A 13,232-nucleotide genomic window follows, 5' to 3' on the forward strand; every position below is an offset into this window, starting at 1 on the left:
AACTCTTATACTTCTAGTCCCTGCACTTCATGATTCTGGTGACTTTTTGCTTCTCTCACCAGCCCCATTTTACCAATATCATCTTCTGTTTCTGTCCTAAATACTGAGCTACTCTTTCACACAGGTTTCAATTTCATTCTGAGTCCTATGCCTTTATCTTATACCAAATCGGCTTTACCTTAATCCAGGGTTTTCCAAAGACGGTCCTGGAGGGCCGAATCCATGCCAGATTTGAAAGATAACAACATTTATCTAAAATGGGGATATGCTAAAAATCTGGAATGGATCCGTCCCTCCAGGACCGACTTTGGAGAACCCTGCCTTAATCCATGGATGAATGAAACGAAGGGACTTACTTTGCTGTGAATCTTTCAATCTATCCCTATAGCCATGTCCGGCCAGACATTCAACTCTTGCATCTTACCTATTGGCCCTTTCACTTGTACAAAGCAGAAACGTCCATTCCCTCTCTCTCGCTCGCACGCTCTATCTTGCTTTACCCCATCAGGTCTGCCATCTATGTGTTCCATGGTCTTGGCCTCAGTGATGCAGCCATTACACTGATGATCTACCTGCCCTCACTCCTGCTCTGTTCACTCGGGGTAGTGGTGGCTTCTAACTTCATAGCGAGAACCCTTGCTCTCTGTAGTGCAATTAGCTGGTCCTCTCAGCTGCCTCCTTGCACCCATCATTCCTAACGTGCTAGTGATGCCGCTGTGTTACCTGGTGTTTTCCAGTACCAATTTCTCTCTCCAGTGGAGCTTTGCTGATCACTGGCCTTCTGCCCTGCCTTTACTCTACTTGCACTCAGTTAATGAAATCTACCTTCTGGCATCCTTAAAACCTTACTTGCAAGAGTGTGTTCTTCATTAAAAGTTTGAAATTAGTAATTTTGCTTATCATGTCACCAGTTAGATATTAATCTTTTGCCCGGCTGGATTAGCGCACTCACGACTGGGCTCACAACATACCTTCACAAATGGGCTTACAAAATGCCTTCACAACTGAGGTTTGCAACATGCCTTCAAGACTGGGCCTTACAGCATGTCTTCACGTGTGGGGCTTGCAACATGCCTTCACCAGTTGGGCTTACAACATGCCTTCACCAGTGGGGCTTAAAACATGCCTTCAACAGTGGGGCTTAAAACATGTCCTCAGCACTGGGGCTTACAACATGCATTCAGCACTGGGGCTTACAACATGCATTCAGCACTGGGGCTTACAACATGATTCACCACTGGTGCTTACAACATACTTTCACCACTAAGGCTTACAACAAGCCTTCACAACTGAGGTTTATAACATGCTTTCATGACTGGGCCTTACAATGTGCCTTTACCAGTGGGGCTTACAACATGCCTTCACCAGTGGTACTTGCATGCCTTCACCACTGGAGCTTACAACATGCCTTCACCACTGAGGGTTACAACATGCCTTCACTAGTGGGGCTTACAACGTGGCTTCACAAATGGGGCTTACCACATGCTTTCACCGCTGAGGCTTACAACATGCCTTCGGGGCTGGGGCTTACAACACGCCTTCAGGACTGGGGCTTACAACACGCCTTCAGGACCGGGGTAACTGTGGGTGCAGTCTGAATGGAAGCAAAGTGGGCTGGCTATGGTATAGGGGCTACTGACACCTGTTAGACGAAGGGGCTAAAAAAGGCCGAGCAGTCTGTGGTAAAAGGGTGGAGGCAAGATAATTGGCTCAACTGGCAAGGTATAGTGTTGGAAGCGAGGTGTGATGAAATAAGATGCAGCTTTTGGTAAAAGTAAGGGTGGCATAAAATGCATGGTCAGTAGGGTAAAGAGGACAACCATGGAAGCTGTTTAGTAAGAGTGGACAAAGGGCCTCCAGCCCCTGCAGGGTCAGTGGTAAACAAGGTATGGAACGTGGAAGGAGAGGCAAAGGGAAATATATATAAATGCAACCATATAACTGACTTTTATAGTAGATGGGTGAAGTGGATGGATCCCTTTGCAGGGCTAGATTTCTGCAGCACTTTGTCTTTTGGACAAGTACATTTTTTCAAAAATTCCACATCCCTAATTAGTCATAATTATGTAGCTGGGGGACGTTGTGATGCATGATAAGAATGCGAAGTAATAGTTTTGCATTTACACCGTCCACATCCGGTCGGCTTTAAAGCACTGTAATTTAGAGGCAATATGCGACACACAGAGGAATGAACTACCTCAGGCGACATCAAATAGGTGCAGGTCAATGGCAGGTTCTAAAGGGTGGATTTGAAGCTTTCAGAACAGAGAGTTCTGGAGAGAGAGAGAGAGAGAGAGAGAGCGAGCATTCCATACTACTGTGCACAATAGTTGGGTCCACCAGTTAGTTAGGAGTAGTGTTCCAAAATGGGCGAACCAGAGGAGCCTGCAGGGCAGTTATGGGCCAATAAGGTGTGCTCGGCAGACCATAACATGTAGATTAGATGGTCAACACGGTTAGTAATGGGCCAGCTAGTGTTTCTGGTATTTCAATTCTTTATTGAGTTTTTCCATGGCTGGAACAAGAGTGAAACATTGAAAATAAATATACTGTCAAGCCACTGCGTAGGTGGAGAAAACCAACAATGCAGAATGAAAACCCACAATCAATCTGCATACCAGGACAGCAGAGTATAGATTTTGGAACAGACGCAGGCGCAAGTAATCGATCAACTGATGCACTTTACATCCGTTAAGTGCTTACAGTCAACATCTATGCAATCTTGGCGACAAAAATACCAGCAAGAAGTATTAATTACTAAGACTTTTAAGATGGCACTACTTTAATAAGGGCCAAACTACACAGAAGTTCACCCATCACCCAAATACTAAAGATAGAAGTGCTTGAGGCATGTGAGCGGCGTGTATGCTGTGCTTACCACGAGTCATATTGACACTTTTAATTGTGTGCACTCCAGATGCTGCAAATGACTAAACACAATACTCTTGTTCAATATGAAAACAATAAAGGCAAAGGATATGAGCCAGTGATCCTCATATTAGACCCGCACCTCAGCAGCGAGGCCTCGACCTGCTGAGCTATGTTACATACTAACTAGGCCACCTACAGAACTACTTCATTTTGTACCATACAAATAAACAGAATTCATTCAGAAGCGATAACATTTCGTTCAGAAAGGTTCCATATAGCAACGATGGTGGTACCCAGGTCAGGGATGTAGGCGGGTTAACTGAATTAGGTTTGGATTCATTGCACCAGTAAATCAATATGATTGGCAGAGACGAAAAAATGTTAATAAAAATATAGTCTGAAAATATAGTCTGAAAGAGTAGGACTATGCTGCCTGACCAATCACATGACTTCACTGTTCCATCTATAAGACGGATACACGTTGTCATCACACATTGTTTAGCATAAGAACATATCAGGTCTCAGCTTTTTAGTATCCCTCTGAAATCAAATGCTCAACAAGGGCTAAAGCAGTAGTTTGGGTCACATACAGCGCCTCTGCCCCATGCTTGGAGCTTTTAAAGACTCGTAATATCAGACTGTGACTGTAATACAGGTCAGGCCAATTGTTCTCATTGTATCCACCAGGGAAGGATGAAAGGCTGAGCTAAGATTAGAAGCGAACCCTGCAGCAGGTGCATGAACTCGACGATCTACAATCTCGCCACCTGATGAAAGCGTTTTATATGTAATACCGGGTAAAACGAGTCACAGTCTTAAAGTTTAGGCCTTTGAGAAAACGTCAGAGGAACCCTGGAGAGAGAGTAGCAGTGTCTGATTTCAGGTTAAAACAAATACTCGAATAACACCCCTAGCCTTCCAAGAAGGAAAACAGATCTAGGGCGGAAAGTGCTGTGTCACCTCTCCAGTCTGCAAATACAAACCTGGACTGTGGGCAACTGGAAAAAAACTATTCTGGGGCACAAATCTGAGTAGGTATAGGGATGGGCTGGTGGAAGCAGGAAACAGCAAGGAAATACATGCCACTGAGCGTAAAAAAGAAAGACAAAAACTCAAACGAATCATCCAGTAAAAAATAGACGTGTGTCCTAATGTCACCGCAGAACATCAGCCTTCTTGATGGGCCAGTTTCCTTCTACGATTGCGACATTATTCGGAGCTACTGCCTGGAAAAAGTCATGAAAGCGAGTCTGCCCTCAACGATCATCTGCATTCCCACCGCTTCTGTCGGGGACTTGCTTTAGGGTAAAGCTTGAAAAGGGATTGTATGAGAGCCATAAGCTTTAAAGAAATAGTAATTAATACAGCGCTTTGAATTTTCAGAGCGGACAAGAGGCACTGTATAATCAACACACCATCAACATCACTGAAGATGTATGTACACGCCTGTTTATCCAAGTCAGCAGCATCAGTCGCGAGATTTGCTCCAACCAGATAGTGTTGTCCTCTCACAAAGCACTCTTCTTTCTAGGAGCTAGAATCCGGGCCTGCCTGGGTGCCAAGGCCCCTGACATCCACAGAAAGGCTGAACTAACTCCTGACACTGCAGAAAGTAATCTCTTTAAAAAAGCCATCCATCCTCGGAGAGTCCATACTGATGCTGTGGGGACCCCCCTCTGCCACCCACCCTACTGATGCCAGAGACATGCCATGCTTTCACAACTCATCCAGACACCTGTCTAAGGTGCCACTCACAACAGGTGGACCTCACCAAGATCTTCGGGTAAACGGCTGTACCATCACCTACCCAATCAGTCATCAACGCATTTACCTCCAAGTTACTTAAGGTCCGATATCCTATATCTCTCGCCCTGACCATCTAGCTCTAGCAAAAAGAAGGGGCATTTGGCCCTCTCTTTTGAGGGCACTTGGAGGGTCCCCATAATTACTGTGCACTTGGAAATGTTTCAGTAAATCTTCCCCATGAATCACTTGCCACAGCGAGGTTAACAGTTTATTTCTTAGTAGCCGAATATGCATCTGGTTGTCCTGGCCATGGCGCGCAGAGTTCTCTCTGGTCCTAAAGCAGCCGAAACATGTCGTCATTTACAGAATGACTTTCAGTACTACCTAGGCGCTGTTCTCTCGTGCATTTCAATGGAGGCCCAAATGATGTGCTAGCACTGCCAGCGTGTCGATACCACACGTACTTAAGGACCAAAGATATGGTGTACTGCACAGGATGTGGCATCACGCGTGTTGGAGGCACACCAAATGTAAACAGATAATGCACAGCATTACGTATCAACAATTCACAGGTATTGGATGGAAAACAGATGTACTGAAATAAAATGGAGTGTGCAGCACGTCAACAGCACACCAGTACTGGACCAACAATAGATGTGTTTAGAGTATGGAGTGCATTGCATATTATCACAACACCAGTACTGTCTGTAGTACATGAGATGTCCTCACCACTAAGGCACTGCAACAATAGTTGTACAAACATAATGTACAGTACCTAGGATGTCATCACCACACACATATTAGGTCAACAACAGATGAACAAAGACAGTATGCGGTACATGGGTTGTCATCACTACTAAGGTACTGGATCAACAACTGATGTACAAAAATTGTAAGTAGTACACAGGATGTCAGTATTGCACGAGTTCATGAAACAAAAGATGTCAACAGATAGTGGAGTGCACTGGATGGCAACAACGCAGAGGTATTGGGTGAACAGAGAAATATAGTATGCGGTGCACACAGTGGTGCTGGACCAGCAATAGTTGTGCAAATATAGTATACAGTATGTAGATTGTCAACACCGCTGTAGTGCTCTACTCACAATAGGTGTACAAAGACAGTATGTAGGATGTCAGCAACACCACTAAGGTACTGGATGCACAATAGGTGTACAAAGGTGGCATATAGTATGTAGGATGTCAACACCTCTAAGGTATTGGACTCCCAATAGGTGTACTGAAATAGTAGACAGAATGCAGGTTGCCAACACCACTATGGCACCGGACTCACAATAGGTGTACAAAGATAGTAGGCAGTATGTAGGATGTCAACACTGCTAAGGTACTGGACTCACAATAGTTGTAAATAGATTGTATGGAGCATACAGCAAGTCAAACCCGCACCAGTACTGTACCAACAATAGATATACAAAAGATGGAATGTAGGACATGGGAAGCCATCACCGCTAAGGTACTGTACCAATAATAGCTGTAGAAACATAATATGTATTACATTGGATGCCAACACCACACAATTACTGGGTCAACAACAGATGCACATATACAGTTTGTATAACATGGATTGTCATCCCTGCCAAGATATTGGCAGGGAATAGTATGCGTTACAAGGGATGTCAAAACAGCACATTTAGGATCAACAAAGGACGTAAACATGTAGTAAGGTGCATTGAATGTCATCAACACATAGGGAGTGGGTGGACGACAGGTGTACAAAACTAGCATGGAGTACACAGCATGTCATCACCACTCTGGTACTGGACCAACAATAGCTGTACAAACACAGCTTGCAGTATGCGGGCTGTCAACTCCACAAAGGTACTGGACTCACAATAAGTGTACAAAAATAGCATGGAGTGCACAGCATGTTCAAACCACGCCGGTACTGTACCAATAATCAATTTGCAAAGAAAGCACGCAGTACATAGGATGTTGACACTGGATCAACAATAGAGGTACAAATGGAGTGCACAACAAGCCGACACCGCATTGATGTGATACCAACAACAGATGTACAAAGACTGTATGTAGGACAAGGGATGTTGACACTGCTAACTATAGAGGTACAAATAGAGTATGGAGTGCATGCCAAGTCAACACCGCATCGGTACAGGACCAACAAATGATGAACAAAAATAATATGTATCGCTCAGGTACTGTACCAACAGCTGATAAACATAGACTGTATGCAGTACATAGGATGCGGACACTGCTTGGGTACAGATGTATAAAGTGAGTATGGCGCACACAGCAAGTCAGCACCACACCAGCACTGGAACAAGTATTATGTACTCAAATATTCGGTGGTACACAGGATGTTGACAACACACAAAATGGATAAACTATACATGTACAAGAATAGCAAATATCCTGTTGACATCTCTCAGATACCAACCCAACTAAAGATTTATAAGGACAGTGTGTAGCACATAGGATGTCAAAAGTCACAGTGTGTAGCACATATGATGTCAAAAGTCACAGTGTGTAGCACATAGGATGTCATAAGTCACACGTGGTGGAACAAAAATAGATGTATAAACATAGCATATACTATGTCTAAAGATAGTGTGTAGCCCATAGGATGTCAAAAGTCAGACAGGTGACGCGCCACTGATGTACAAACATGGCATATACCATTTTTAAAGACAGTGTGTAGCCCATAGGATGTAAAAAGTCACACAGGTGACGCGCCAACAATAGATGAACAAACATGGCATATACCATATCTAAAGACAGTGTGTAAACCATAGGATGTCAAAAGTCACACAGGTGATGGGCCAAAAATAGATGTACAGACATGGCATACAGCTTATCTAATCACACTGGTAGCGTTTAAAGACAGATGGTAGACTAACAAAAGATGTGCAAAACATTTTAAAAGACACAGGCTTTTAAGGACTAATAAGTACCAAAAAGGATATGTGCTGTTCACAAATTCTGTGAACTACACCACCTGAGTGCTTATATTGTTGGTCTTGTGTGATGTATGGCAAGCTATGTCCAAAAAATTCTCTTTTGGACAATGAGGGTGATATATACCTTTTGACTGCTGTCACTTGGCTCGTTTTAGAACATGTATTTTGCAGTCAGGGGGCGTGTCCATGGAGTGGTGATGCAGTGTGGGGTGGTGAGGCTAGAAAGAGATGTGCTGGGTGGACAGCCGGAAGTCCAGAATTCTAGGATTGTGGAGCAGAGGACAGAATGCCCTGTAACTGAGGGATGGGTGAAGGTTGCTTGAGTATGAGGGTAGAGTCACGCTGTATAGTCACACACAAGTGGAACGAGGTATGACCCAGCATTAAACACAAGTGCTGTGTCACTGTATACAGTGGGAGCCCTCTTGGTATGGTACAGGGGAGTCTGCTGCCCCAGGTTTATTTGCGCTAGGATACAGGAGTCTTTGTCTCATAATACATGGCTACACATGGTGGTTCCAGATATAGGTACACATTTGTACCCCAGGTATTTGGCAACACTTTCTTCCTTTATATCATGAGACACGTGTACCCGGATACAGTGAAGCCTGGTGCCCCAAGGCACCGAAGATAGACAGGATGCACCTGCAGGATATACATTCCCCTGAGTGTAGCATTTACAGGTAATCTTGTGTTCCAAGGGGTAGCGAGGGTGCAGCTGTGCCCCACAATATATATAGGCTCCGCACGTGATAAGGTATAACAGAGTCACACTTTGTGGCAAAGAAGCGAGAGGGTGCAGGAAACATCAGCATACATAGGCAGCCCTGTGTCTCAAGAAATGGGAGACAGGCTTTCTCTAGCCCAGTATATATGGATAATATTCATCACAGGGCATTCGAAAAGCATCCTGTGCCCTGAGCACAAGGAGGAGCTGCCAGGTGCCAGTCACCCAGTTCCCACGGTCTGGGTGTCACCGAAGCCCTAGAGTGCCCATTTCCCAGGGTAGAGGTTGTGTGCCAGGAGTGCCCATTTACCAGAGTGGAGGTAGTGTGTCAGAATTCCAAGTGTCTGTGTCTTTGGATGTAGAGGGTAATGGAGGAAGCACTTGTCACAGGATAAGGAAGTCCTGTGTCCGGGTGAAGGGCAGTGCATGGGCACAGACGGGGAGTCAGGGGAAGAGCCTTGTGTCACACATGACATGGAGGGGCTCCTCTCCACACTCTCTGGAGAGCCTCCCAAGTGTCACTCATCGGCGCCTCGGGGTGCAGAGAGCTGTGTGTCCTCGGAAGTACCCGGAGCCAACTTCCAAGTCTTGGGGAGCCTCGGCGGCAGGACGAAGGCTGCGTCTAAACTCTGTAAACAGTGTGCCTGGCGCCCCCTCCCCCTTGTGTGCCAGTGCCCTCCTTCCCCCATGCCACCTCTCCCCAGAAAAGAACCCGCAAGACTCACCCACGAGGCCGAGCAGCAAGCAGAGCAGCCACATGTCCCCACCCGGGGAGGGCCCCAGTCCCGGGGGCCACACAAAGTTTCCCGGAGTTGTGGAGCTGCAACGTCGGTCCCAGAGCACGGGCCTCCTCCTGTTTTTGTCCCCAGGCTGAGCGAGTCCAGCCCCGGATCCCAGGCTCGGGCGAGGGAGGAGGGATGGAGGCGGGCTCGGGATGCAGGCCGCGCCCTGCAGTGCAGGTCCTGCCCCGGATCCCTGGGCTCAGGCCGGGGAGGAGGTCCAGGCGCCGCTCTGGCCGCGCCCCCAGGGTATGTCCTGTGCTGGATACCGGGTCTCAGACCCGGGGAGAGCCGCCCAGGGCTGCAGGCTGTGTCCCGGTGTGTGTCCCCCTTGCACCCGTTGTTGACACTGCCAGGAGGCAGGCGGGAAGGGCAGGCACCAGACCGCGCCTCTTTCTTTTCTTCTGCAGATCTCAGGATGATTGCACGGATGGAGAACCAGGGGATGTCCAGCCTCCACCGTGACTCTGGGCCTAGCTACCTGACAACCTTGTGGCTTCAAGTCAGGAGTCAAGAGTGTGGTCCCATAAGGCCAAGGGGAAAGAAACACTCTTTTAGAGGGTGATATGGGTTTGAAAAAGTGGATAATTCCATTCAAGGTTATGGTGGCATTTTGTCAGGTGGGCGAGTACAAGTGAAACAGTGTAAAGGGCATTGGACGTGCCTTAACTTACACAAGAAGGTACCACATGGCTCCGCAGCGCAGCCTTCAGGGCGGGGTGGGAGCTCCCTTCCATCTAAGAAGCGTAAGATCCCATGCTATTGGCTGGCGAGTCTTTTGAAGTCAACTGATATGAAAAACTGGGAGGGGAGGAAGGTTTTCACGGTTTACAAATCTGTTGGAATCATCTTGCTTGTTGGTATCATAAAAAGTCCAAGAAAGGTGTCAACCGTTGAAATGTAATTGCATTTATACAGCGATTAGTACCCTGATGAGGCGTCAAAGCGCTTTTTCGACGAGTAGCACACCACTCCGGATCCCAAAAAGGATTAGTGGTGAATTAGTATAGGGCATGGGTACTCGCAAACATTTTCCCAGGGGCCACAAAGTACGGTTTGTGGTGTGCCCGAGGGCCACACTGATGCCAGCAGGGGAGGGGGTTTGGGTGGGTCATGGATTGTGTAAGGAGGTTCAAAAACATATTAAATACACGGGCACGCATGTATTTACAGGTTTATAAATGCTTTCCCATTTATTTGACACCTTTTTGTAAATAGCAAAGAAACAGCAGCTCGTGCTGCTGTTCACCAAGGGGGCCGCATTTAAAGATCGAGGGCCGCACACGGTCCCTGGGACATACTTTGAGTATCACTGCTACAGGGAAATATGAAATAAACTTGAGCAGTGGACATGTTAGTCTGTTATTTGGATTGAAAAGGATAGTGGAGGGATAGAAGAGGGAAGGGATTGCATTTATATAGCTCTTGCTATCCCTGATGGGGTATTGAAGCGCTTTTACGCAGGTAGGACGCTACTCTGGAACCCAAACAGGATTAGTGGGCAAATAATATAGGGAAATATGAAATAAACTTGAGCAGTGGACATGTTAGTCTGTTATTTGGATTGGAAAGGATAGTGGTGGGATAGAAGAGGGAAGGGATTGCATTTATATAGCTCTTGCTATCCCTCATGGGGTATTGAAGCGCTTTTCGGCAGGTAGGACGCTACTCTGGAACCCAAACAGGATTAGTGGGAAAATAATATAGGGAAATATGAAATAAACTTGAGCAGTGGACATGTTAGTCTGTTATTTGGATTGAAAAGGATAGTGGAGGGATAGAAGAGGGAAGGTATTGCATTTATATAGCTCTTGCTATCCCTGATGGGGTATTGAAGTGCTTTTCGGCAGGTAGGACGCTACTCTGGAACCCAAACAGGATTAGTGGGAAAATAATATAGGGAAATATGAAATAAACTTGAGCAGTGGACATGTTAGTCTGTTATTTGGATTGAAAAGGATAGTGGAGGGATAGAAGAGGGAAGGTATTGCATTTATATAGCTCTTGCTATCCCTGATGGGGTATTGAAGTGCTTTTCGGCAGGTAGGACGCTACTCTGGAACCCAAACAGTATTAGTGGGAAAATAATATAGGGAAATATGAAATTAATTTGAGTGGTGAACATGTTAGTATGGTATTTGGATTGAAAACGATAGTAGAGGCAAGGAAGAGGGTTGGATTTAGGTATGTAAGGGTGCTCTCAGCTGAGTTTTGAAGTGCACTCATCCAATGGAAATTTATAATTAAAAAAAAAAAAAAAGATCTGCACTAGGTACAGTCTCAAGGCATTTTTAAATACTTGTTTAATCTTAAACACCAAGGACCTAATTCAGAATTTGTCTGAATCCTTTTTTTTCCACCAGATAAATAGTGATACCGTGAGGTATACCCTGATGTATGTTAATTATTGTGTGAGATGAAAGGCACCTTTTGCAAGTTTATGAGGAATAACATGCAGATTTTGCTGCTTACCACATCAAAATATGCATGACCTCTGGATGGATTGCGAAATACTATGTAAGTGGTTGTCACTGAGGCCAAAATTTCAGTGCAGCTTAACACACATTAGCTGAAGAATTGCACATGTGCTGGAAGCTGCAGTGACCCAGGCTGGGACACGAAGACAGAATGATGCCTAAAGGACTTTTAGTCCAGTGGACTTGCACACCTGGGAGCCATTATTACCCCCAGTATTGTGGGGTTCTCTTGGGAGTCACCCTGCAGACCACGCGAGGGGGTGAGGTGACTCTTCCGACAGCTTGGCGGGACTAGAGCCAGAGGGTAATCAATGCAACTGCTGAGATGGACCAGACGCAGATGGCTACTGACAATGAACAGCCAATATAAGAAGGGGAACGTGGATGAAGAACAAGCTATTAGATCTTATCCTTTGAAGGAAATCAAACACTGATACCTGCCTTAATGAAAGGATTTAGACTCTAGGATAGCGTTCCACCTTGACTTCCAGCACGTCCCCTACAACCACTGAAGGAGACGAGCGAGGGCTGAACTTGGAATGACTGAGCTGCTATTTTCACCAGAGAGCTTGAAAACTGTGTTGATTTGCCACCAAGCAAAGAGAAAGAGATATGTACAGCAACCAGGGTCACAACGTGCACAGTGAAAAAATGGTCAACAAGCAAAGAGTGAACCTGGGCTGAAAACCTGGGAGGGCCACGAAGCTTGAGGACAACCAGGCGGTATCACCAGGCCAATACAAGAGAGCAGGAAATCTGTGAAGGGTTTGCATTCGGCTTTAGTCACAGTTAAGATTTTTCACAAGCGATAGTAAGTCTGAAGCTGCCAGCCATACAATAAGTTAAATGGTATAGAGACCAGCCAAAAAACCATAGGCAGCTCATCTAGATGAAAACCAAGTGTACAGAAAACAAAACGTCACCTGAGAGCTAAGCGATTAATTGTTGTATAGGAATTCTACAATGGGACTCCTTTGACCCCAGTACTATTAATAGTGGGTCAATAAACAACACAGATAATGTTCAATTGATGGATTAACAAAGTGATCCAATTTGGTTGAGCTATGAGGGTGTCGCCCTCCTGGCAAGGAGGTAAATCTACTTGGACGTCCATTGGTTTGTATCGCCAAGGCTGAGTGGATGAAAAGTCCACAGGTTTTCCATGATCACTTTTCACTCCAGCACAAAGGACATAGAAATAGACAGATTTGTGTACATGTTGTCAGAAATGGGATCAAGATATTAAGGGGCTGATTTAGAGTTTAGCAGATGAATGCAGGCCATCAAAAAACCATCTGTTTACCAGTCTGCTGCCATCGAGATCCATCTATCAGTTAGAGTATGGCGGGTTCATTGCATGAAAGTCTAACAAACATCCGGCGCCTCCGCTATATTTTCCTTCCTTCATTGAAGAATTTATACCCTAAATAGGATGGATGAAGCAATTGGAAGCCACTACTATTTAGAGTATAATTTCCATCATCGAAACATGTTGGTTCACCATGCACACTTGTGTCGGAGGAAGAAGAGCATGGGTCGCCAAACCCTACCAACAACAACCACAAACCCTACTCGGTCACCATGTCCCAGCTACTCAAAGGCCCGGGACTCTATCTAGCAGTACTGGATGAACAACTGCACAATGCACAACAAAATAGCAGGTAAGTACAATGTGTAAAACGTTTTAAATGCACTAT

The 13,232-nt window shown here is 45.6% G+C and overlaps 1 protein-coding gene across 1 annotated transcript in view; it reads right to left on the reverse strand.

Moving 5' to 3' along the window:
- Nucleotides 1-9,137, reverse strand: part of LDLRAD3 (low density lipoprotein receptor class A domain containing 3) — a 475,190-nt gene extending 466,053 nt beyond the window's left edge. The window contains exon 1 of the mRNA XM_085643485.1: nt 9,005-9,137. Within this exon, the coding sequence (XP_085499611.1) occupies nt 9,005-9,038 (34 nt within the window). The 5' untranslated portion in view covers nt 9,039-9,137. The remainder of the gene's footprint in view (nt 1-9,004) is intronic.
- Between the last annotated feature and the right edge of the window lie 4,095 nt (nt 9,138-13,232).

Source organism: Triturus cristatus, chromosome 3_1 (genome assembly GCF_964204655.1).
Source record: "Triturus cristatus chromosome 3_1, aTriCri1.1, whole genome shotgun sequence".
Taxonomy (NCBI): domain Eukaryota; kingdom Metazoa; phylum Chordata; class Amphibia; order Caudata; family Salamandridae; genus Triturus; species Triturus cristatus.